This window comes from Vidua macroura, chromosome 22 (genome assembly GCF_024509145.1).
Source record: "Vidua macroura isolate BioBank_ID:100142 chromosome 22, ASM2450914v1, whole genome shotgun sequence".
NCBI lineage: Eukaryota > Metazoa > Chordata > Aves > Passeriformes > Viduidae > Vidua > Vidua macroura.
In genome coordinates, this window is record NC_071592.1 from 3,504,551 (window position 1) to 3,530,825 (window position 26,275).

General features: G+C 46.0%; 1 protein-coding gene across 1 annotated transcript; it reads right to left on the minus strand.

The window, feature by feature from the left end:
* Positions 1-8,011: 8,011 nt before the first annotated feature.
* On the minus strand, positions 8,012-9,929 carry BSX (brain specific homeobox). Its single transcript, XM_053997164.1, has 3 exons — positions 9,662-9,929; positions 8,626-8,822; positions 8,012-8,251 (listed from the first exon to the last, which is right to left on the minus strand). Exons 1-3 carry the CDS (start codon positions 9,927-9,929, stop codon positions 8,012-8,014), a joined length of 705 nt encoding a protein of 234 aa, XP_053853139.1.
* Between the last annotated feature and the right edge of the window lie 16,346 nt (positions 9,930-26,275).

Consider the following 26,275-nt stretch of genomic DNA (forward strand, 5'->3'; position numbering starts at 1 on the left):
TGATCTTACCACCAGCAATATTCTCTTTCTGAAGTGCAGAAGAGACTTTTGGCCAGAAATAAAAGCAAAAATAATCCATTGCTCCTAAAAAAAAAAAACAAAAACAAAAACAAAAATATGCTCCAAACACAGCAGCTGGTAGTGACAAAATGCTAATTATTTAATTGTTACTCTGTTATCTCTTAGTGAAGAGTTTCCACAAAAAGATCAAAATTTTGAAGCTTCATTTGGGACAAGAAAATTCCAAACAAGTCCTGGCTGAGCATGCAGACAATCTGGGATTAGCCAGGAGCAGTTGGAAAATATATTGGGTAACTGAGGATAATTGAGAGCTGCATGTTTGAGAGGAAACAGCTTTTAACAGATTAAGGCTGTAAAAATAACAACAAACAGATGGGTTTCTTAGGGTGCTTCCATTTCTTTAACTTAGCAAATTATGAATTAAGTCACCATATGAAATGTGATTAGAGCACACAGCAAGGGAATTTGGGCTAAAACCTCCTGGAAAACAGGCAGGATAAAGGCAAAAATAAACACAACCAGCTTGTGACGATGTGGGATTGCTTTATCCCATTTATTTGGTCTCTTTTTTATGGGAGGCTCCCAATTTAATTTGGGGAAAAGTGATCCTTCCCCGTGGAGAAGGGACCTGGCCTTGCTTCAAACCCTCCTGAGGGGCAGGAACCTGATCAATCATCCCCTTGGATGAAAGTTCAGGACATTTTTAGGAATATTGAGACAAACCCAACCACTCTGTGATGATGTGGAATTTTTTATCCCATTTATTGGGTGTCTGTTTTATGGGGGGCTCCCAACTTATATGGGAGAAGTGATCCTGATTCTGCCCTTCCTTGTGGAGAAGGGACCTGGCCTTGCTTCAAACCCTCCAGAGGAGCAGGAACCTGTTCAGTCAGCCCATGGACTCACAGCTGGAAGCTCAGGACATTTTTAGGAATATTGAGACAAACCCAACCACCTTGTGATGATGTGGAATTGTTTTATCCCATTTATTGGGTGTCTGTTTTATGGGGAGCTTCCAGTTTAATTTTGGACAAAGCAATCTCAATTCTGCCCTTCCTTGTGGAGAAGGGACCTGGCCTTGCTTCAAACCCTCCTGAGGAGCAGGAACCTGTTCAGTCAGCCCATGGACTCACAGCTGGAAGCTCAGGACATTTTTAGGAATATTGAGACAAACCACCATGTGATGATGTGGAATTGTTTTATCCCATTTATTTGGTCTCTTTTTTATGGGGGGCTCCCAGTTTAATTTTGGACAAAGCAATCCCGATTCTGCCCTTCCTCGTGGAGAAGGGACCTGGCCTTGCTTCAAACCCTCCTGAGGGGCAGGAACCTGATCAATCATCCCCTTGGATTCACAGCTGGAAGCTCAGGACATTTTGGGAATATTGAGAAATACTAAGAATATTTTGGGAAGCCTTGGTGGAAGAAGCGTTGTCCAACATGGGAACACGGGTCAGGCTGCAGGGGGAATGTTTTCCATGACATTTTTGTCGCTTACAGCATCCAATTCCAGCTTCTGAAGGGAACCTTCCTCCTCCTCAGCCTCTTTCCCCTCTCCTTTGGGCACTGCCAGGCTGGGAAATGGTTCCATGCTCTGCTTTCCTACTTTTATTTTTCAACCAAACCGTAACACTGTGAAGCATTTCTGCTCAGGGCACCTCAACTTGTTGTTCCTGCTTAAAAGTGATAATCCCCCCTTAATCCAAACTTCAAGTGCCTGTTTTAATGAAACCTTCAGATGAATATCAAAGAGCTATTTGCTCGTATCTAATATTTTAATTAGATTATATTCTCAATTTAACCCATTAAACCCCCTTTGATGAGCTCCATGTTCAGTGTTTAGCCCCAGATGCTGGAGGTAATGAATATTGGACCTTTGATTTAATGAGAACTTCTGCCTTTCCAGCCTGACTCCCTTTGTATCCCTTTTTTTTTCCTTTTTTTTCCTTTTCTGGCCCATAGAATTCATTTAATTGAAGAAGTCTCTTATCACCATACATTAAGGAACCTAAATTAGCATCCCTTTTCTGATGAGAAAATGCAAGCAGACATTTTCTCTTTGATCTGAGGGCTGAGTTGAAGTAGGCAACAGCCCCCTGAAAATGAGCTGATGGCTGCATTATTTGGCTGCCATGCAGATGTGTCCATGTGGTGCAAAATGCTTAATGTCTTAATTGATCGCCTTCCTCCCTAGCTGGCATCCTCCTCCCAGAAATTAGGGGAGAAATCTGTTCATTTGGGTTTTTTCTTAATAAAACAATGAATATTTAGGAAACATTTAAATATTAAACCTCTGCAAAACTTGGTTAAGATGCTGCATCTTGAAGAGCACATTTTTAATATATTTTATTATTATTTTAATAACCACTTTTTTTTTTTAAATAAATACTGATGATGGTCATCTCACAAACCATTTAGAAATTCTGTTTGCCCTGGTGTTTTGGGTGTTTTAAATCCCACAAAATGACATTTTTACATGGAAAGAAAATCTTTCAACCTACCTCAATACAAATTCAGATTTTCCCTGCGCTTCACAGATATGGTGGCACAACAAAAGAGACCAATGAGCATCCAGCTACTTAAAGCCAAAGGCCAAAATTTAATGTATTTCAGATTAGGAAGGCAAAATATTTAAATAAAAATCAGCCTCAAATGTTGAATTAGTTATTGAGGGAGGGGCTGAGTGGTGTCACTGAGCACAGAGAGGAATCTGTGTGCACCACCCAATGGAAATTCCCAACATTTTCTTGGCAACACCTTTCCAGTGCCATCATTTCTCAATATTTGAGGTTCTGGAAGTGTTGCAGCTGAGATCACCTTCAGTGGGCAAAGCCTTGGTGTCAGTTCTACCTAAAAAATGTCACTGTAATTAAATCCCCATTGTGTTTCTTCCAAAAATAACCAAAGTTGGCTTCCCAGCACCACACAAAAGGCACGAGCAGGCTGCTGGCACCCTCAAGAACATTAATTTGATCAGTCAAATACATTAAACAAGGCAAAACCTCACAGCAAACATTCCAGCTCTGAAAATAAGATGAGGACTGAAACCAGGTGAGGTTTTGCCCAAGTCCTGCAGTCCCTGAGTGCTTCAAACAGCCACCAAGGAGCTCTGCTGTCCCCAAACCAAGCACCTGGTTGCTGCTATCTCCTGCCAAGGATCCAATCTTGTCCTTGATGCCCAAACCTGAGAGTTTTCCATGTGAGAAAAAGCAGGAATGTGGAGAAAGGAGCAGCTCTGGTGTGAGGAGAAGCCGGAGACACAGAACCCAGTGATGGGTAAGGGCAGGGAGAACATCCTGGTGGGTCAGAAGTGCTGCTGAGCCAAAATCCTGGAGCATGCTCAGCTTTGCACAATGCCAGGGGCAGAGCGGGGAGCTGCAGGTGCTGCTCAGAGCTGGCTTTGTGTGCTGGGAGCACCGCAGGGTTTGTCCTGCAGCCCCGGCAGAGCCAGCACAAGGATGCACACCGCCAGAGGATCCCAGTCTGGGGCAGCACCTGCGGTGGCTTCAGGAGTGGCTTCAGGAGTGGTTTCAGGAATGGTTTCAGTGGTTTCAGGAATAATTTCAGGAATGATTTCAGGAATGGTTTCAGGAATGGTTTCAGGAATGGTTTCAGGAATGGTTTCAGTGGTTTCAGGAATGGTTTCAGGAATGGTTTCAGTGGTTTCAGGAATGATTTCAGGAATGATTTCAGGAATGGTTTCAGGAATGGTTTCAGGAATGGTTTCAGTGGTTTCAGGAATGGTTTCAGTGGTTTCAGGAATGGTTTCAGGAATGGTTTCAGGAATGGTTTCAGGAATGGTTTCAGGAATGGTTTCAGTGGTTTCAGGAATGGTTTCAGGAATGGTTTCAGGAATGGTTTCAGGAATGGTTTCAGTGCCTTCCTGCTGTGTTTTCCTGCAGTGGTTTCAGGAATGGCTGAAGTGTGGGCAGCTCACCTTCGCTCCTGCCACCACAAAGCTGGGTGCTAAAACCTTAAAACCAACTTCTTCCTTGAAAAAAATGCGGGGAGAAAAGCCACCTGTGGGATCAGGATCACACATTTCCACCCTCCTGCCTTCCCAAGCATTAATGCTGGAGCAGCTGTCCCCACCCCTGCAGGGCAGCCACCAGTGGCTCTCCAAGCTCTAGAAACAAGATAATCCAAGAAACAGGGAATCTAGAAAGAAATCCAAGAAATCAGACCTCTAGAAACAAATCCAAGAAACAAGAAATCTATAAACAAGGTAAACCCAAGAAACAAGTAATTTAGAAACAAGATCAATCCAAGAAAAAAGAAATCTAGAAATAAATCCAAGCAACAAGAAATCTAGAAACAAGATAAACCCCAAAAATAAGAAATTTAGAAACAAACAAAAAAAAAAATCCTAGCAACAAGAAATCTAGAAACAAGATAAATCCAAGAAATAAGAAATCTGGTAACAAGATAAATCCAAGAAACAAGAAATCTAGAAACAAGACAAACCCAAGACCAAAATCAGCCACTTTTTAAGCCAGGACCATCCAAGCAGGAGTTCGCAGCTGATTGAGGTGATGCTGATTGTTGTTGCTGTGACTAGAAGAGAGGAAAAATTCCTCAGCATGGCCCACACCCCTCAGGACATCAGTGATAAAAAAGTGCTCTGAATCCAGCAGGCAGCAGAAATGAGAAATGAGAAATGAGGAGAGAATCACAGAAAGAATTTTACATCATGCCCAGGTCATTGCTGGGCTTGGCCGTGGGTTATTTACACCTTCCCCACTTCCTCCATGTGTGTATAACAGCAAGAAATTCAAATTATTTGCTCTATAAATGCCCTTAAAACCTATATCTGATCTGCTTTTATGGCGCTCTGGCCATAGAATGAAAGAATCAGGGTTGGAAGTGCTTTCCAAACCCATCAAAGTTCAAATTCTTTAAGGCAGCATGCAGGAAAATGCTCAAAGTCAAAACAGAAAGCAAAGGTTCATGGCAGGATTTTATAGATTGGGTTTTGATTTTCTATAGTGAAAACAACAACAAAAAAAAGCATTAACCACTTGTGTCTTAAATGAATCACCAGAACACAATTTCATTTCAGAAAACTCACTGAAGAATTTTGATAAAAATCAATCTTCTTGAAAAATAGGAAATCCACTGACATTTCCTGTTTCCAGCAATTATTTCCTGCAAGTCACTTCCACTCCAGCATTCCCCAAATGAACACATTAATTTTTTTTTTTTTTTTTTTTTTTTTTTTTTTTTTTTTTTTTTAAAGAGAGAGAGCAGCTTTAAATCTCTCCCCAACTCCTCAAGCTTCTTGGGAAGAGCAGGGAAAAGTCGGCTGCTCGGAATAAATCAGGATCCCAGAATAAAACCTCATTTCATTTATTCCAAGTGAAAAAATCCCTGAATAAAACCTCATTTCATCTATTCCAAGTGAAAAAAAAAAACTCTGAATAAAACCTCCTTTCATTTATTCCAGGTGAAAAAAAAACTCTGAATAAAACCTCATTTCATTAATTCCAAGTGAAAAAATCTCTGCTAGAAACAAAAATCCGCCTGCCCAGCCCTTCCTTTTTCCCAGAACCATCTCCATTCCCCAAAAACCTGTTCCCAAAACGTTGCCCAGACTCTCTGGAAATGACATTTTTCCACCTCCAGCTGGCCAGGAGCTGGCTGGTGACCCAGGGGATTTCTCTGGCTGTGAGTGTTTCCTTCAGCTGTCTCAATTTCAGGGGTTTTTGCACCAAACTTTGTGGGATAAGCAGATTCCCAAATCTTCCTGTTCCCTGCAAGGCTCTGATGTCCAGCTGGGATGGGGACATCCCTGGACTGGGAATATTCACACTCTGCCTGTGTGGCATCGGTTTTTAATCTGATTTTTAGCTTTAATTGCCAGCCAAGGTGCCTAAAACCGCCCAGAGGTGAAGACGGTTGTGGGGTTTGTTTTATTGATGGGCAGAAATGCTTTGGGAAGGGAGTTCCTGGAGTGGCAGGGGAAGCAACAGCAGAGACTCGAGGGGTTTTGAGTCGCATTTTGACCTTTTCTCATAGATCTGGCACCCCAGAGCAGAGCCAGGCCAGCCCCGAGCCATTCCCCACCCTGGAACAGCAGCGGCAGACGTGGCCAAAAAAATATCCCATAAATATCATGTGGATCCTATAAATATCATGTGGATCCTATAAATATCATGAGGATCCCATCAATATCGTGTGGATCCCATAAATATCATGTGGATCCTATAAATATCACGTGGATCCTATAAATATCATGGTGATCCCATCAATATCGTGTGGATCCCATCAATATCAATCATGCGGATCTGATCTTAATTTTCATAATTCCCAGTGAAACGCGTGCGGGGTGGGGGAATGCTGACAATAATCACAGAGCAAAGTACACAGAAGAAGTGTGAAATTTCCAGGTTTTTTCAGTTCCCATCGCTTCCCTGCCCGCGGGAGTTGGGAGAAGGGGAGAGCCCGGAGCCGGGGGCGGCATTTCCAGCCGGCTCTGCTTCAAACCGCGCCGAGCTTTCAGGAGCAAAGCGGTTGCTTTGCCTTCTGAACCCTGATTTTTAGGGAGGTGAGTGGCATTTTGTTGGTGGAAATGATTGTCCTGAAAGGATTTATTAAAGACGAGCAGTTTTTCCTGGGTAGGTGGATGGGTGTTGGGGGTTTTCCTCTACACCCAGTGTGTGAGCTTTACTTTACAAGTAAAAAACTGGAAAGGCAGACTCACGAAAAAAAGGAAGCCAACATACACATTTCAGTCATCTATATTTTATATATTAAACGGGAAAATTAAAGGTTTTTCCCTCACAAAACGACATGTCCCAAAATCCAAAATGCCCTGAAAGTGCTAAGAACGCCAGACGATCAAATGAACTTTCCGATAAAAACCGAAAAATAAGGAAATACATTAAATAACCTAACGAGACACCGCCACGCCGCCGTGGTGCTGCTGCAGCAGGGAATATCTGAGCCAGCACAGCCCCCGCTCCAGGCTTTTCCCGGGAAAATTCCCAATCCCAGCATCTCCTCTCCGGAGACGCTGAGCCTCCGCCGCGCTCCCGGAGCATTTCCCAGCCAGCAGCTCGGCCCAAAACCAAAACTAAATCATAAAAAATCAGAATTTACCTGGAAATGAACCCCATTTCCCTGGCAGGAAGGTAAAGGCAAAGCGAGCACGGCCGGGGCTGCTCCAGCTGAGCGCGGCACGGAGCGCGGGGAGGCGGGAGGGGGATGCAGGAGCCAAACGCGGGACCCGCTCCGGGGCTGTTTCAGAGGAAAAGGGAATTATCCGGGATCCACACCTGGAAGCCGGGCAGGAATCAGGCTGCCGACACTTCTCCAAGCTGTAGAAAATCCCTTTCTTTCTGGCTGGGAGCGCCGTTTGCTCCGTGCAGCCCCGACAAGATCGAGTTATTGGTGATGCTCCCCCTTCACTTCCCCGTAGCGGAATGAAATCAAGCGGAATTTTTGCCTTACCTGTTTCTTCGGAGGGCTTTTCTTACAATTCTTTTTATTTATGCACCTCTTGGAAGCTCTGCCCGACCTCCCGCACTGGGGATGGAGGCGGCGAGCGTGGGAAGAGCGGCGAGGATTTAGGGATTCGGGGAATAAAGGGTGAAATTTGCCCTGCCTGCCGCTCCCAGGAACCACAACATGCTGCCACGAGTATACATTTATTTTACACCCGAGGAAAGTTCGGGGAACGAGGAAAACTCCGACACTTCGGAGGGAAGGGGGAACCTAAAGCAAACTCGGCTCGTTTCACTCCCCCCGCCCCAGATTTCCGAGCAAAGCCCAGCCTTGGGGTGATGCTGGGGGGCACCGGCGGCACCGTGGGGTCCCGGCCCCCTCGGGGGCATCGCTACCTTCGCCCCGGGGAGGGGAGGGGGCTCCCCCGCATCCACACCCCCTTCCCGAGCCGTGCCCCCCCTTCCCGAGCCGTTCCCGAGGTGCGGAGGCGGGGGCGACCTGCGGGGCCGGGGCAGAGGCAAGGAGAGGCAGGAGAGCCCCGGCTGTCCTAGAGGCGGTGGGGGCAGATGTCCCCCTCCTCCAGGATGTCCACCTCGTCCTCGGGGTCCTGCAGCAGGAAGGGGCCGGGGGGGCCCTTGCGGGGCTCGGCTCCGGCCGGCTCGGGCAGCTCGGGCTCGGGGGAGCTCTGCTCCCGGCTCTCCTCCCCGCCCGTCTGCTTCGGGTCGTCCTGCGTCTTCCGCAGCTGCTTTTTGTGCTTCATGCGGCGGTTCTGGAACCAGGTTTTCACCTGGGGAGAGGAGGCAAAGTGGGAGAAATATTGAAAAAAAAAAAAAAAAAAGAAGGGGGAAAAATTAAAGGGAGAAGGATTCTGGCTGTGATGGATGCGGGGATGCTGGAAGTGATCCAGGGGTGCTGAGTGGGTGGGATGTGAGGATTCAGAGGGGATGCGATGTGCAGGATGCTGGAGGGGATGCAGGGATGCTGCACGGGGAGCTGGGATGCTGGAAGTGATCCGGGGAATGCTGAAAGGATGGGATGTGGGGATGTTCCTCGGGATGTGGGGATGCTGGACGGGATGAGGGGATGCTCCTCGGGATGTGGGGATGCTGGACGGGATGAGGGCTGGGGACAGGTGCCAGACCCAGTCCCCGCTCCCCGTACCTGTGTCTCGGAGAGGCTGAGGGCCGTGGCCAGCTCCACCCGCTCGGGCGTGGAGAGGTACCGCTGGATCTCAAACCTCTTCTCCAGGCCGGAGAGCTGCGAGTCGGAGAACACGGTGCGGGCTTTGCGGCGGCGGCAGTGCTTCCCGGGCAGCTCGGCGTGAGCGTGGTGCTGGAAAAGCGCTGGCACCGGCATTCCTGGGGGGACACACGGCGGAGCCCCGCGCTGCGGTCGGCCAGGGAGCCGGGACCGGGGCAAACCCCCAGGAAAGTCGGACTTTTCCTGCTGCGGCTCGGGGTGGGCTCTCCCTCCGCCTCTTTGGATTTTTTGTCGTTTTTTCGTTTATTTCGTTTTCGAGGTCGATTGATTGGTTTGGGTTTGGGGGTTTCGTTGTGCTGAAAACGGGGGGATTTTCCAAGCGCTTCGCCCCCGCCGAGCCCACCCCGGGAAGGTGAAGGGAGCCCGGGCAGCGCTGCCACCGGAGGGGACCCGAGGCTGGCGCGGACACCTGAACCCTCCCGGCGACGAAACCACAACGAAATGGGCACGGAAAAATCCGGGGGAGCCCTGGAAAAGACTGGGAGGGAGCCCTGGAAAAGACTGGGAAGGGGGAAGCGATCCTTCACGGCCCCGCTGACACACGGCTTGGGAAATTTGGAGGTTTTTTTCTTGCAGAGCAAGAAACGGGCCCGGGGACGAGCAGAGCCGCAGGGTGCGGGAGAGGAGCGGAGCTGCTGGAGGCGGAAAAGCGAAGCCCGCATGGACAACGAGAGGGAAAAGCGAGGTTATCGGTCCCCAAATTAAAGCGATTTTAAAAAAACAAATAAAGGCAAAGAGAGGCAAACTCTCAAGGTTTTGGGCATCCGCTAACGAAGTGGCTGCCCCAGGGCGAGCTGCTCCTGCCCCGGGGGATGCAGCAGGGTGGTGGCGAGGGATGTACAAGATACCTGGCTGCCTCAGAGCGGCTCTTTCACCCGAGTCCCCACCCGAGTGCCCACCTGGACGCCCCGAACCCGGCAGGTGCTGCCGCACTTACCCGAGGTGGTGAGGAAATAGGGGTGGTGGTGGTGATGCTCCGGCTTGTGCAGGGCGGGGTGCGGGTGAGGCGCCAGCAGGGTCGGGGTGGGCATCAGGGGGTACCCATAGTCCAAGAGGGGCACGCGGGAGGCCAAGGAGCCGGGGAAGTGCTCGGGGGGCACCTCCCGCAGGGGTTTGGGCTTGTGCAGCAGGATGTCCTCGATGAAGAAGGAGGTGGGCCTGCCCGTGGACACGGGGAGCACGGGCGATGTGAAGTTGAGGTTCATGGCGGCTCGGTCCCCCTCGGGCAGCGGGCAAGGGACGGAGCCGCGCCGAGCTGCGGGAGCAGAGAGAGGGGGCGGCCGGCTGCACCCCCGGGCCGCCAGGGAAGAAATGAAAAGAATGATGGAAATAAATAAATAAAGTTGTTTGTTTTTTTTTTTTTTTTTAAATCCGCAGTCAAAATAAATAGTGATAATAATTTAAAAAAATAAACCGAATCCCCCAGGCAGAAATAAGCTGGCGGAGCCGGGGGAGGCGAGGCGGGCGCGTCGGGGATGCGCGGGGCGCTGCGCGCCTTTGAGGCGCGCTGGGAAGGGGGATGCGCGCTGAGCCAATGGCGAGCGGGGGGGGGACGGGCCTGCCGGGCCACCCAAACCACCCCGGGGGCGAGGAGGGGGCGAGGAGGGGGCGAGGAGCCGCCCGGGAGCCGCTCCGCAGCCTCCCCGCGCAGCGCTCCGCACCAGCGCGCTCAGCCCCGCTCCGAGCGCGGCGCTTGGGGCGTTTCCCCAAACACGGGAGGGGGATCTCCTTTCTTTGGTTTGGGTTTGTTTGTTTTTTTTTTTTCTTTTTATAAAATAAATAAATAAATTTTTTAAAGAACAAAACTTGGGGGAAATAAACCAGCGGTTCTTTCCCACGCTCCGCTCCCAACCTGTCCCCGCGCACGCAGCTTCTCCCTTCCCTCTCAACTCTCATCCCACCACGGTTTTGTTCCCATCCCTTCCCCGCTCTCTGTTGCGCCAACACTTTTTTTTTTTTTTTTTTGGGTCCTTCCTCTGTTTGTCTTTTTTTTTTTTTTTTTTTTTGCCTTTCCTCACCCCTCTAATCTGCACCATTCATTTCCCCGGAGTCAATTTGCTCAAATGAGGGTGATACACCACATCATAGCCGAGATAATTTCGGTTCGCATCTCGGAAAATTGCTCTAATTATTGATGTTAAACTCAGGGAAATTAAAAGAAGGCGCTTCTCCTTCATCTCCTGATTTTAAGCTCTAATTTGTTGAAATCGAGTTGTCATCACAATTCCAATCACTACCGTTAATAGTAAAAGTGTTCTAATAGAGGCAGAATTCGCACAACCCATGCTATTAGATAATTAAGAAAGATGTTAGAAAGACAAGTGCTAATCCTTGGGCACACGGACAGCGTTTCCATCTGATCCAGCAGGTAGAACAAATTAATTACCCGAATCAATTAGTCCTAAAAGTACAGTTCTCAGGGAAGTGCAAGCCATGCCTTCCATATGGATGAGCTGGTAAATGGTAAATAGATGAGGAAAAAGCTGTAAAAGAATAGAAACGGCGAGCGCGGGGCTTTAATGAGTGCGCGGCTCGCGGGTTCTCCAGCGGTGCCGGGCACAGCCGCGGGCCGGGGGGCAGCGGTGGCTCCTTCAGCAGCTGCCAAAATTCGGGACGGGGCGGTCGGAGAGCTCCCCGTGCCCGCAGGAAAGCCCACGGGAGCGTTTTGTGCCCCGTTAGAGCCACAGCCACGCTTGGTTTTGTGCCGTGGTGCCCGCGCACAGGCAGCGCTCGCACGCCTCAGCGGCGAGTATTTCTGTATGTTAAATACACACGCGTTTCTGCCTTTATTTTATGCGCTATATTTGTGTTTATATCGCGTATTATATTTTTATCTGTAATATGTGTTTTTTTATATTTTAAATTATGTATATGATTATACACACAGTTGCCTGCAGAGTACGGATCAGCTGCCCTGATGCAGGAAAGCAGGAGGAGTCCCCCAGGACTGGGGGAAAAACTCAGCTCCTCTCCTCTCCCTCTTTTTCTCCAGGATAAATAAATAAAAACTCTCCTCTCCTCTCCTCTCCTCTCCTCTCCTCTCCTCTCCTCTCCTCTCCTCTCCTCTCCTCTCCTCTCCTCTCTCCTCTCCTCTCCTCTCCTCTCCTCTCCTCTCCTCTCCTCTCCTCTCCTCTCCTCTCCTCTCCTCTCCTCTCCTCTCCTCTCCTCTCCTCTCCTCTCCTCTCCTCTCCTCTCCTCTCCTCTCCTCTCCTCTCCTCTCCTCTCCCTCTTTTTGCCCAGGAAAAATAGACAAATAAATAAATAGACAAATAAATAAATAGACAAATAAATAAACTACTAGATTAAAAAAATAAATAGATGAAGGCAATAATTCTGTTGCAGTGGCCCCTCCTGAAATGACCATTAGGAGTTTTAGGCTGAAGGATTTTAAAATCCAACTTTCTGTGCTGGAGCAACTGAGCCGATGAATTCAGGGTGATGAAACGGGGCTAATGCCCCCCTGTTAATGAGGAGTGTGTAAGCTGCTTGAGGGGCCATTTCATCAGCTGAGATTGCTCTGCCGGGGGGGGGCCGGGGCTTCACCCGGCTCTTGGGGGGGTAAATTTGGGTATTTAAAGCAGAGCTGGAAGATTAAAGCTCTGTCACCACAGCCAGATTGGGTCACGGCTTCAGGACTCGAGCAAGAACATTGGCAGGGCTGATTTTTGGAGCTCCTCTTTATTTAGGGCACAGGTGAATGAGGCAGAGCAGGAAAGGGGCTGTGTCCTGGTGTTAATTTGCAGCAAAACTCGTCCCCAAATGGTGCAGTGGCACTTCAGGCACGACAGCCTCTCCCTGCTGCTGTTTTGGGGCGAGAAGCAGAGGGTGCAAACGCCATCTGTGGAGAAGGGGCAGGACGGCAGCCCCAGGAAGGAGAGATCTCCCCTGCAGTCCTCACATCCAGGGATTTTTTATAAGGTAACATCTCACAGCTGCTTGTGACAGAAATGGGGTGCCAGGTATGTCTGGTCCTTTCTACCCCCAGAAGTATTTTCCCCTGTTTTTCCCCATTTGTCCCTCTTCTGCAGGTCCCTGGGGTGATGGGGACCCAGCAGAGTGGATTTCATCCAGGGACCCCCAGACACGCCCAGGAGCAGCCCCTGGGATCCTGGATTAGCCCCTTGCCAGGCTGGACAGACACATGGACACGAACAGAGCCTTTCCCTACACACCCCATCCCGTTTGGTGCCAAACTCTGGGAGAACAGACCCTGTGGAGGTGTCCCCCAGCAGAAACTGCCCCAGACCTGCAGGGCTGGGGGCACAACCAGGAGCGAAAATACAGGGATCAGGATAGGGATCAGGATAGGGAGCAGGAGCAGGGGCAGGGGCAGGAGCAGGGGCAGGAACAGGAGCAGGATGGGGATGGGGATCAGGATCAGGATCTGGATGAGGATCAGGATGGGGATCGGGATCGGGATCGGGATGAGGATCAGGATCAGGAGCAGGATCTGGATCGGGATTGGGATCAGGATCAGAATCAGGAGGCAGGAGCAGGATCAGGATTAGGAGTAAGATCAGGATCAGGATCGGGATCAGGAGCAGAACCAGGATCAGGATCAGGATCAGGATCAGGACTGGGGTCAGGATCAGGGTCAGGATTGGGGTCAGGAGCAGGATCAGGATCAGGAGTAAGATCAGGATCAGGACCAGGACCAGGACCAGGACCAGGACCAGGACCAGCACCGGGATCAGGATCGGGATTGGGATTGGGATCAGGACCAGGATCAGGATCAGGATCAGGACCATGGCAAGGCAGGGAGAAGCTGCAGCTTGGGCTGTTTCCCTCCCCATTTGTGAGGAACCAGAAGGGAGGACCAGAATTGTCCCTTTTCCCATCCCCCTAAACACCTTGGGGGACTCTGTAAATCCCAGTCTGGACCCCACACAACTCAGTCCTCCTGATTTTTTATCTTAACCACAGCCACGCTGCCGTGGAGCTCCTTCAATAAAACAAAACTGATTTTTGTGGGCTCCAAGAGGTTTGTGAACCTGCTGGAAGTGATGCACCCCGTTTCTGATTTAAGAACACACGTGCTTTGCTTAGATAAACATCATCACTCGCACACTTAGATCATTTGAAGACATCACAGGGAGAATTTTATCCAGGAAAAGAGAAATGTATTTGACTTAAAACCTCGGGGGTCATTTCAAAGGTCAGCACGGCTGCATTGATGCTGGCAGCTTTATTTCAGTGTGCTGCATTAGGGATAAATTTGGTGTGGTTTAAAAATACAGGCACTTACCTTGCCGTGCCTCTTGAAGAGGTAAGGTAGCTCGGGAGCCCGGCCTTTTCATGCCTTTCAAGACCAATCCACTCCTAAAGGAAGGGTTAAATTAAAAACAGACAGCCTTGATAGGCTCCAAATGGGAGCCTGGCTGCAGCAGAGAGGGCTGAAGAGCCCGGGCTGAGTAGCCACACATGTAACACCGAGAGAGGGCTTTGAACACAAAGCTTGGCTTAATGGAGAATGTTCCTTGCCTGATGCTTGAGGCTCAGCCACTTCCCATTCCCAGCAGAGTGCCTCTGCTGCTGGGGAGAGGCAAAACTGCTCCCCGGCTTGCCCCAGCGCCTCTCCCCATCCCCATCCTGTCTGCCTTTGCCCAAATCTGCCTTTTCTCCACAAGCTCAGCTTCGCCTGGCACCCTGTGGAAAATGCAGGAGTGGGATGGATGTGCTGGTGCTGAGGGATTTTATCAATCCAGCTCAGCTGAGACAAAGTGGGAACCCCTGGAGCACCAGGTGGGGACTGCCCTGGAAATTTTCTGCCATTTCAGCTTTGCCACAGAGGAACGGGAGCTGAGCTCCTCGTGGGTCCCTTCCAGCTTGGGATATTCAGTGATTCTGGGAATATTTCTGCTGGAAGGCCTCTGCTGTGCCCTGGCAGCAGCTCAAGGAGAGCTCAGAGGATGGGTTTGATGTCCCAGGGCTGAGAGAGGGGAAACGAAGCTTCAGAGAGGAGTTTGCCTCCTAACCAGGCTTGGTGGAAGGGAAAGATCCATCCAAGTTTTCCAAGGCTCATCATTCATCCCTTGGCTTCTGGTGCCTCAAAACCCTGTCATTGCCCAGCCTGGCACTGTCCTTCACCTGTGCTGAGCAGAGGAAAAGCCAGAACGGGAACCAGAGGGGAAATCAGCCTGGTGATTTCTCCCCAGACAATAAACACTCAGGTTAAAAGCCGGCTCTGTGTAATGCTGGGAAAATCACTGAACCTCCCCAGAAAAGCACAATAATTCCAGGGCTGAAGTGCCAGGGGAAAAGCACAGGGCTATGAAAGTGCTGCTGATGGGAGAAGGTTTTGAGACAGGAAGGCACTTCTGAGGTTTCTATCCCACCAAGGACTGCAGGAATCTTGGGGATAAAAAGGGATAAAATTGAAAGTGTAAAAAGATTATCGCTTCCTTACACAGCTCCCAAACTCAGCTACCCATGGGGTGGGCTCAGCAGTTTCATTCTCAAATCCAGAATTTTATCTCTCTACTGAAAATTTGTCTCATTATCTGATAACCCTGAGTGTTTCCTCAAGGGAGAGAATAAAAACATTGACAGGTCTGATCCAAAACACTTCCTTAAAAGTGACACTTATTAATTGAGACCTTCTTCATTACCCAGCAGCTGTTTTCAGCTTCAGCAGAGTGATCTGGACATTTTCAAAACCCAGCAAGACAGATTTCTCTTCTCTTCTCTTCTCTTCTCTTCTCTTCTCTTCTCTTCTCTTCTCTTCTCTTCTCTTCTCTTCTCTTCTCTTCTCTTCTTCTCTTCTCTTCTCTTCTCTTCTCTTCTCTTCTCTTCTCTTCTCTTCTCTTCTCTTCTCTTCTCTTCTCTTCTCTTCTCTTCTCTTCTCTTCTCTTCCCTTTCTTTTTCTCTTTCCCCCTTTCTCTCTCTTGTCTCTCTTTTTCTTTCTTTCTTTTCTCTTTCTTTCCCACTTTCTCTCTCCCTCTCTTTCTTTCTCTCTTTCCTTCTCTCTTTCTTTTCCTTTCTCTTCAGAATGGATCAAAAATCAGGAGGGAGGCTCAGAACTTTCCCTGGAACCTTCTTTCAATTATTCTCCTCTTCATTTGGTTCCCTCTCAATTCCTCCTTGCCCCAGCCCTTGGGCCCCGCTGGCTCCCTGGGCGCAGAGGTGATTATTTCACCCAGGACCATCTGTACTTTGGGATCTGGGCTAATCCTCTGCTGGAAAAAATCCATTCCTGCTGCTGTGGTCCCTCTTTGTTGCTGCCTTTAGCACACTGAGGCTCCGTGGTTTGCTTTCATTCCAGCTGTGGAACAATCAGCTGCACAACTGCACCTTTTGATTCCCCCTTTTTTGCACTAATGGCTCGGACCTCCCTTGTTTTCCTGATTCTGTGCTGTATGAGCCACGTACACCCCTTGCCTTTAACCTCTGGGGTGGGATAATCCTGCTTTCCCCTTTCTTGTCCATCCAACCTTTATTTTATTCCCATTGTTTTCCTCCTGTCCTCTGTGGCTTCTCTCTGATTATTTGCCACGCTCTGCTGCTGCGTGGAAAAAGCTCACGTGCCTTTCCCACTCAGAGAAACCCCTGGGATAAATAACCCCCAGTCTGGAGTAAGTGAGGAGTTCACTTCTATAAAACCCACTGGAGCACAAAAACCTGAGCGACACCAATACTTTGAGCCCTTTTGGATTCCACTTTTTTGCTTTCCAGCTTTAGAATCTCTCGTTCTGAAGCCTCAAAAAGAAAAATCTGCACTCCGAGGTCAGGGAGAGCTGCTGTGAGCATCCAGGCTGACCCCACAACTCCTCCCAAACCCAGCTCTGTGTCAAACACACAGAAAACATCCAGCCTGTAGCATAAAAACCCCCACTTTTCTAAGCCTGTAAATGATATTTGACGCATGACAGTGAGCACAGAGAGGAAAGGAGTGGCTGTAACCTGGGGATGAGCACGCTGATCTCCAGCTCTCTGCACAGCTCTCCTGTCTGGGTTTGTATTTTGAGCCTTTCTGTGCTTGTTCACAAACCCTGCACTCAGATTTCCTAACCACCATTCAGGCTGCAGTTAAAAGGTCAATTCTAGTGGGAAGTGGATTTTATCAATCACTTAAGACAAGCCTCAGTGCACTTGGCTTGGTTTTTCCAGCCAGTTTAAGCACACAGATTTCTACATCACCTTCTGCACGCAGAAGTCACGACTCCCACCTGAGATGTTCCCGTGTCACCGGCGCAGCAGCACAATTTCCTCATTAAATGGAATTGTCCTTTATTGCAGCATAATTAAACCTTGTTTTCTTTCATGTTTGCCCCAAAACAGATGGCAAAACCAGTTTACAAAAAAAAAAAAAAAAAAAAAAAAAAAAAAAAATTAGGAAAAAAAAAATCACCTTTTTGATGATCAAAGGGAGAGATTGGTTCCATTACTTGCATTAGGCAGAGTTGGCTCTGCTGTGGCCTTCAGAATAAAGGCAGAAATGTACTTTAGAAAGATCTGAGTAACACACCTTTACTCCAAACATTTCTGTATTATGTGGCTTCTTGACTCTTTCAGCTTCCTCTGTATCTGTGCACTTTATTTTAAGCACTCCAGAAGTGGATGACAGGTCTGGGGGGGGAAAGGGGAGAAAAAAAATAAAAGAGAATCAAGTCAGCATCTCACAAATGCATCTTCAAATAATGCTCTAAAAGTGGAAATTGCATTTTGAAATGGCATTTTGTCCATTGCCAAAGGGGAGGGTGTTCGAAGTGAGGGGATGGTGTCTAATGTTCAAAATACTTCCTCACATTTAATACAATATTAATTTTTAAATTCATTTTAAAATTTAATATTACTTTCAAAGGGAAATATTCATTTCAAACAAGGAGTGATGCAGGTGGATACGTCCTAACAAACCAATAACAAAATATTGAGATGATTTTTCAAACCCGTTTTTTTCGATTCAGCCTGGCTATTCCTAATATTTGATTTTAATATGATTTCCTGCACAAAAATAGAAAAAGAAATTGGTGCTTGTATGTGCCTCCCTAAATCTCCTCTTCCCAGAAGCCAATTTAAGTGAAATTAATTGGACAATTAACAGCCTCAAATATACATTTCCCCAAATATTCCTGATGGAAGTGGCTGCACAGAAGGCTGGAAATCCCTGAAAATCGCTGCAGTGAGTTTGGGATTTCTTTTTGGAACTGGAGAAATGGACAGAAAATCCCACACACTTCAAAGCCTGCTGATTTCTTACTGATGGGAGGAAATTTGGGATTTTTAGGTCTTGATTGAACCCCCGTCCATCTGGCATTTTTAAGAATGGGGCTCCTAGTTAATCAATAATAAATGTGTTATATAATATATATAACTATATATATAATAATATAGAATACAATGTGGATAATAAGAAATAAATGTGTTTTCTACTCTTCAAAGTTGATGTTGGAGATGTTCAGTGCAATGAAATCGCCCACGTTAACAATGCAAAAAAGAAAAAAAAAAAAAGGTTTTCTGCACACATTTTGTTTTCTTTTGTGTTTGGAGGGACCCAAGTTTGGCTTTTCAAAAGAGTTCCCAATGGTTATTGGAAAATAATGTGGAAAATTAAACCTACAAGGCAAGGACCATCAGCTTGGAGGCAGGAAAACAGCCAGAAAGAGGGGAATGAACAAATCACAGAAGATCTTCTCCAAAATACTGAGGGATTTTAGGATTTTTGGAGCTTTCTCTCACTCTCCCAAATAAAATCTCTGTGCGTGCATTTCTGCCCGGCCGACGTCGCTCCTTGAGGCCCCAAATAACTCCAACAATAAGAAAAAAAAAAAAAAAGAGAGAATTTTCCAGCCTGTATCCTCCAGCAAGCGCAATTTCACTCCCAACACGCATTAAATTCATTTAGCCTAGTGCATTTTTAATAGACATTATTCATCTATTACCTTAATGAGCCTGTGGTGAAAGCATATTGCCTCCCAATTTTCACAAAAGCAGGCGAGCGCTGCTGCAGCTTTTTCCCCTTTTGCCTTCTAAGGCAGCAGCACGGAGGGGGGAAGGAAAAAAAAAAAAAGCCATAGAGACAGATAAGGTTTTTATTCTGTGTCACAACACTACATTAAGAATAAAACCTTCCACTTAAAACACTTAAATGAAAACATCGAGAAACTAATTTACCATTTGTAACCACATGATTTAAGTAGGAGCAGCTTTAATTTTCTTCCCATTTTCCTCATATTCAATGTGAGCCCACATTAGATTTCACTGGCTCAAATCACAACACTTAAAGCCACTTTCATTTTCTTTTTGATTAAATAATTGAAATTCCTGTCACTGCCTGCACTTTACTAGCACACAAATTTTCTGTGTAAAGATAAATACTCTTTTTTTCTCCCTTCTCTGCCTGTAAGCTTTTTTCTTTTTTGGGGGCTTTTTTCTTTTTTTTTTTTTTCCTCAGTTTTAATCTTAAAAGCAGGCAAGGTTTAGTTTATTGATGGTTCCATAAAATGGATCAGTACTCCATTCACCTATTTCGTGGAATTATACCGCTCCCCTTTAAGTGATTGTTTGGAGAAATTATGGAAAGCCATCTTCTCTAATTTAGCTGTGGTGGCTGAGGTTGTTGCCATCCAATCCTAAAAGGACAGGAAGCCGGATCCTCCTCTGCCATCCATTAATGCCTCAAGCTTGAGGTTTATTTCAGCTTTTCTTCCAATTAGGGTAACAAGTTTTATTCATGCTCCCTAATAAGTTACTCCACCCAATCCAAGGCACTCGGAGCTGCTGGGATCACAGGGGAGGCTGGAAAAGGGAATTTCACAAATTCTGGGCTTCGTCGAGGTTTTTGGGTTGGTCTGGGGAGCAAAGGACTCTGCATGGATTAATTCTGATTAATTCTGATTAATTCTGTGTGTCTTGGAAAATTTGTGCTTCAATGCAGTGGATGTGAAGCAAAAAATAGAAATATTTCTGTATATTATGGAGAGGAAGGAAGGAAGGAAGGAAGGAAGGAAGGAAGGAAGGAAGGAAGGAAGGAAGGAAGGAAGGAAGGAAGGAAGGAAGGAAGGAAGGAAGGAAGGAAGGAAGGAAGGAAGGAAGGAAGGAAGGAAGGAAGGAAGGAAGAAGGAAGGAAGGAAGGAAGGAAGGAAGGAAGGAAGGAAGGAAGGAAGGAAGGAAGGAAGGAAGGAAGGAAGGAAGGAAGGAAGGAAGGAAGGAAGGAAGGAAGGAAGGAAGGAAGGAAGGAAGGAAGGAAAGGAAGAAAGGAAGAAGGAAAGGAAGAAAGGAAGAAAGGGAAGAAAGGAGAAAGGAAGAAAGGAAGAAAGGAAGAAAGAGAAGAAAGAAAGAAGAGAAAGAAAGAAAGAAAGAAAGAAAGAAAGAAGAAAGAAAGAAAGAAAGAAAGAAAGAAAGAAAGAAGAAAGAAAGAAAGAAAGAAAGAAGAAGAAAGAAAGAAAGAGAAGAAAGAAAGAAAGAAAAGAAAGAAGAAAGAAAGAAAGAAAGAAAGAAAGAAAGAAAGAAAGAAAGAAAGAAAGAAAGAAAGAAAGAAAGAAAGAAAGAAAGAAAGAAAGAAAGAAAGAAAGAAGAAAGAAAGAAAGAAAGATTTAAATACATCACAGGCGCTCCCTGCTTTCCACCTCACAATTTAACTCAAACATTTTTCCTCTGAGATGACACACAATAATTGTGCTGCCCGAATTTAAACTGGGACTTCCTTGCCTGTTAAATGCTGAAGGTTCCCCCAGAGCTGCAGCTCCCATGCCCGGCAGGGTGGCTCTGCCAGCTCTGGATTTTTCTCCACTCCTGCCCCCGAAATCCCGGGATTCTGAGCTGTGCCATCCCTTCCTCAGCACACACCCTCCGATTTCCTCCCGGGGAAATTCAGGAGGTTTCTGCAATTCCCACAGAGCTGCTGACCTCACCCCCATCACGGCAGAGCTCTGGAGTTTGTGTAGAGTTGCTTGAGATGAGTTTGTGAGCTCCAAAGGAGTTTCCAGGTTTTCCACTGAGATCCTGCCTGATTAAGTTTGTCTTAATCAACCTCAGGAAAAGCAATTAAGGCAACTTTAATTTTCGTGTACCACATGAATCCATCCCATATGATTTAAAGCCTTCCTGCCAGTGTTGACCATGCATTTTCTGATGAAAAAAAAAAATATATATATAAATTTACAAATAAACCAAAACTTCCAGAGGCAAATTAGCCCCACCTAAGTCAGGTCCAGAAATCAGGGACTTCTCTGCACAAGGTCAGCCCAGCTTTTAATGCTGAAAGGAGCTCCAAGAAAAAGAAGAAAATCATTTAAAGCCTCCTGCCAGTATTGACCATCGCATTTTCTGATGAAAAAATTTATTAATTTATATATAAATTTACAAATAAATTATTTGTTTTTATATATAAATTATTAATTTATATATAAATTTACAAATAAACCAAAACTTCCAGAGGCAAATTAGCCTCTGGAAATTAGACCTAAGTCAGGTCCAGAAATCAGGGACTTCTCTGCACAAGGTCAGCCCCAGCTTTTGACGCTGAAAGGAGCTCCAAGAAAAAGAAGAAAATCATCTTTTCATGACTGCCCCATCCCTTCCCCTCCAAGTATTCACCAGAGGACATTGTTACCAAATAATAACTGGCCGTGTCAGGGTTAATTAAGCAACTCCTAATAAGCAGATGCTGCTTTTGTCAGGCCCAAATGTGGATGCAGGCCACAGATATGATGCTAATTGAATCCTTGCTGCCGATTTTTCACCCCTAAATGCACAAGAAAGAGAAGAATCTTGGAGGCTCATCTGCTCAGCTCGGGCACGGGGAAGGATTTCAGGGCCAGGAAATGAGCAGCCAAATCCAGGGGGATGTGCAGCACCAGGGGAAAAAAAAAAAAAAGCCCCAAAAAACCCAAAAATAAAAACCTGAGATGTTAAATGTGCTTGTGCCCTGTTGCCACCACACCAGCGGGGATCAGCGATTGGTTATTTTGTTTAACTTTAAGGAAAATGAGCATTTTTGAGGTTTTTTTTTTTTTCCTTAGCCAGAGGATGAAGATCCCGTGGGATGCAGAGGGAGAATTTTCCAGGCTCCATCAGCCCCTGGCAGCTTCAAGGAGGCTCTGACAGCACAAATATTTCAAATTTCAGCAGCAGAAAGACTTAATTAGACCCTGGGCACCTGAATTAAAAGCTGCTCCTCTCCCTGGCAAAGCCACCCCTGGAACCTGCCTCTCAAACTCCAATTCTCTCCCCTTTTTCCTTCGGAAGGATGCTGGGAGGAGCAGAGCTCAGCTCCAAGCCTTGGTTTTAAACCCCCTCAGATGTTCCTGAAACAGCCCCTGAGCACTGAGCAGCTGCAGGCAGCAAAACCCAGGAAATTTGGGATGATTTGGGACCTAAAACCAGGAAATCTGGGATGATTTGGGACCTAAAACCAGGAAATCTGGGTTGCTTGGAGGCCTAAAAAGAGGAAATTTGGGGTGCCTGGGAACAAAAATCAGGAAATCTGGGGTGTTTGGGGACTAAAAATCAAGAAATTTGGGACACTTTGGGACAAAACCCAGGAAATTTGGCATGCTTGAGGACCCAAAAAAAAAAGGAAATTTGGGGTGCTTGAGGACCTAAACCAGGAAATTTGGGACCTAAAAAGAGGAAATTTGGGATGCTTGGGGGCCAAAAATCAGGAAATTTGGGATGCCTAAGGACCTAAAACCAGGAAATTTGGGGTGCTTGGAGACCTAAAAAGTGGAAATTTGGGATGATTTGGGGCTAAAAATCAGGAAATCTGGGGTGTTTGGGGACTAAAAATCAAGAAATTTGGGATGCTTGGGGACAAAACCCAGGAAATTTGGGGTGCTTGAGGACCGAAAAAAAGAGGAAATTTGGGGTGCTTGAGGACCTAAACCAGGAAATTTGGGGTGCTTGGAGACCTAAAAAGAGGAAATTTGGGGTGCCTGGGAATAAAAATTAGGAAATTTGGGGCACTTGGGGACCTAAAAAGAAGAAAATTTGGATTCATGGGGACAAAACCAGGAAATTTGGGTTCTTGGGGAGCCCAGGCTCTCCTTGGCAGTGCCCAGCAGCCCCTCATCCCCCCCCCCCCAAAAAAAAAAGGAAGGAAATTTTGCAAATTGAAGTTTGCAAATGAAACCTCACCAAAGCGAAGGCGAGGACTCCCAGAATTCTTCAGGGACTGGCACCAAAATTCCCGATTAAAGGGAAAAAAAAAGGGGTTTATTTTTTGGCTGGCAGCCTCATTTTTCCCCACTCCTGGCACAAAAGAGGAGATTTCTCCACCCCGTAGTTATCAATGAATAATTAAATCTCTTCCATGAATGCCTTTTAAATAAAAATATTTTCCATTTTATTTTTGTTGAGAATGCCTTTTAAATGAAAATACTTCCCATCTGATTTTTGTTAGCTGCTCAATGAAAATTGGGAAGAAGCAGCTAATTACAGCTCTCCTAATTAAGCCCCTACAATAACCCCATAATTGTGCCCATATTTATCACCTTGGTGCTGGACACTTTAACCTGTTGTGGTTTGTAATTAGCCAGGGGCTGTAAGGTTCTCTCTCTTGGTCTGGGTAGAATTTGAATTTAAAGTGTGGAAATAAACTCTGAGCTTATCAAAGTGTAATTGGGGTAATTTAGGAGGGGTTTTGGGAATTTGGGAGGGGCTTTTATCAGCAGCAAGCCCAGGTCAGAGTGCTGGGCTGGGTTTAAGCACGCTAAAAATGTGTTTTATTAATGAGGAGTTGTGGCGACGCTGCTGAGCAGCACAAACATTTTTTTTTGTTTTGTTTTGTTTTGTTTTGTTTTTGTTTTTGTTTTGTTTTGTTTTGGTTTTTTTGTTTGTTTTTGTTTTTGGTTTTTTTTTTTGCTTGTTTGGTTTTTTTTGTTGTTTTTTTTTTTGTTTTTTTGTTTTGTTTTTTTTTTTGTTTTTTTTTGTTTTGTTTTGTTTTTTTTTTTTTTTTTTTTTTTTTGTTTTTTGGTTTTTGGTTTTTTGGGTTTTTTTTTTTCAAAAAAATCTTGGAGAAAGGCTGAAATGCAGGCAGAGCAAAGAGCAGGAGATGCCAGCCCCTGGTTTAGGAGGGCTGTGCTTTGTTTTTCTGTGCTGGGGAGGATGCTCAGGGTGTAGGGGTTGAAGGGAAGCACTTTCCTTCTCCTTTAATGGAGACACAAATGGGTTCACAAGGAAAAAAAAAAACATCTCCTGGGCTGATATTTGCTCAATTCCATCCATGCTGACTGCCAGGGAGAAAAATCTCTTTCCTTCTGGTGCCTGAAGGACTCACAAATCCCAGTTTTTTCCCAGTTTTTTCCCCCAGTTTGTCCCAGCTTTTCCCATTTTTTTTCTGGGAAAAAGCCAATTCCCAGCAGCTCCCTGGAGGCAGCAGGTGGAGATCCCTCTGCAGAGAGACCCTTCCCTCCTTGGCTCCTGCAGCCTGAGGGGTCAAAGGTGTAAAACTGCAGAAAAAAAAGAGACTTTTGCTGCTAAAACATTCATATTTCACAATTTCTGAGAGCTGGGGGTACAGGAATTGTTTGATTCCTCAAAGCGCTGCAAGATTTCAACGCTCCTTGGGTTGAAGACTTGGAGAATTCTTTTTTCCCCCAGGTCAAAGGTGTAAAACTGCAGAAAATGGGATTTTTGCTGGTGAAATATTCATATTTCACAATTTCTGAGAGTTGGGGGTACAGGAATTGTTTGATTCCTCGAAGCACTGCAAGATTTCAATGCTCCTTGATTTGAAGATTTGAAGAATTTATTTCCTCAGTCAAAGGTGTAAAACTGCAGAAAAAGGGATTTTTGCTGCTAAAATGTTCGTATTTCACAATTTCTGAGAGTTGGGGGTACAGGAATTGTTCGATTCCTCAAAGTGCTGCAAAAATTCAACGCTCCTGGGATGAAAATTGAAGAATTCTTCTTTCCCCAGAGAAGAGAAAGGAAAAGGGAGCTGCTTTTCCCCAAGGGAAATTCCCCAGACTAAAATCCACCGAACACCCAACAAGCTGGACTCTGATTTTTGGATCCTTTTCTTGCTGAAAAAAAAAAAATGAAATTAAATCTGCACAAGGAGACAGCAAATGGGGTCAAATAAATGGGTTTTATCCAGCAAACTCGCCTCAGTGGAATTGTGGGAGTCATCAGATTTTTTGAGGACAAATTGTGGAATTTAGGAGGGGCTTTAGGAGTTTTTTGAGGACAAATTGTGGAATATTCTGGGTTGGAAAGCACCCACAGGGATCAGCCCCAAAGTTCTAAACGAACCCCACAGTCAAAGTCAAGAGACTGAGGAGGACCCAGTCAGTGGCACAAGGTTTATTAATTGTGAAGAAGTTCATGGCAGGAGACAAAAATTCCAGAAATCTGAGCAGGAGGGTGATTTTTGCACTAAACCTTCCTGGAAACACTGAGAAATTTGTGAAATCCTGCTCTGAAATGAGGGGCACCCAGCACTGCCCCCACTTACGAGGCCATTTAGAGCTGATTTATTTCTTGAGGCTACAGAGACTACAAAATCGAGCCATTACAACCTTTTAAAAGCTTTCTTGCCACAAACTAAAAATATCCCTCGCTGACAGATGCAAGCTGTCAATAAAGAATTTAAGAACTCAGTATGGAGAGTGGAGAGAGTGCAAAGTCTTGATAAACATCTCAAATTGGGTCTTACTCAGTGGGAAACAAGTAGTTTATAGTGGTAATTGTAAAGGGCATTTTACACTGAATCAATTAAATGAAAATCTTTTAAACCCTTTTTAAAAAGAGACCTTTTTAAGTTAACAGGTGATTTTAATTGGAACCATGGGACTTGCAGCCCGGGAGGTGGGTTGGGTTTTGGTTTTTTTTTTTTTTTTTTGTTGAGGAGGGGTTGTTTTTTGGTTTTTTTTTTTGGAAGCTTTCAATATAAGGGAAAATCGATCCACTTCCATCAGCATCTGAACTCCCAGAGCCTTGCAAGTTGAGGAGTGAGGCTGAGCAACAATTACAGTTTGCTCTGGTTCGTGAAGCTTTTCCTTGCCATCAAATGTGTCTGCACCACTCCCTAATTGTGACAGGAAAATTTATCATTGTTGCACAGGAAAATTTATCAAGGATAATTATTTTCAGTCCGAATCCTCTGCCATAACCTACTGTAAAACTTTACAGCTATTTTGTGTTTCAATTTGAGTTCAAACATCCCAGCTGACACAAGCAGTAATTCCATGTGAGTAAAATTCCAAGAACTTTACTTATCAGTTCCTTTCCCTACTTTTTAACCACCCTGAAGATGCTCTGCAGGATTATCTGGAGCAGGCAGGGAGAGCTGGATTTGATGGATTGCAGAGAGTTGGGAAGGGAAGGAATTCACCAGCTCGAAGAAACAATGGCCAAAATATCATTTCCTTTGAGGGAAGGTTTTGGGCTCGTGGAATTTGTCCCTCATCGCCTGCTCCAGATAATCCAGAGGCAGAGATTTACTGGGTTAAGCTGTGAGTCCTTTATTCCTCAAAAATCAACTTCAGCTCCTGAAAGTCCAAGGGAAATGTCTGCTGTGTCTCATCCCAAGAGCTCAGCTCCAGGGGGAAGAAGAGGCAGAAAATAAATCACACAACCTGCATTTGTTTCCCATCTTTGGGTGGGCAAAGAC

Coding starts and splice junctions, on each gene's coding strand:
- BSX (XM_053997164.1), bottom strand. CDS start 9,929: ATGAACCTCAACTTCACATCGCCCGTGCTCCCCGTGTCCACGGGCAGG. Junction 8,823..9,661: donor CTATTTCCTCACCACCTCGG/GTAAGTGCGGCA, acceptor GTGTCCCCCCAG/GAATGCCGGTGCCAGCGCTT. Junction 8,252..8,625: donor TCAGCCTCTCCGAGACACAG/GTACGGGGAGCG, acceptor TCCTCTCCCCAG/GTGAAAACCTGGTTCCAGAA.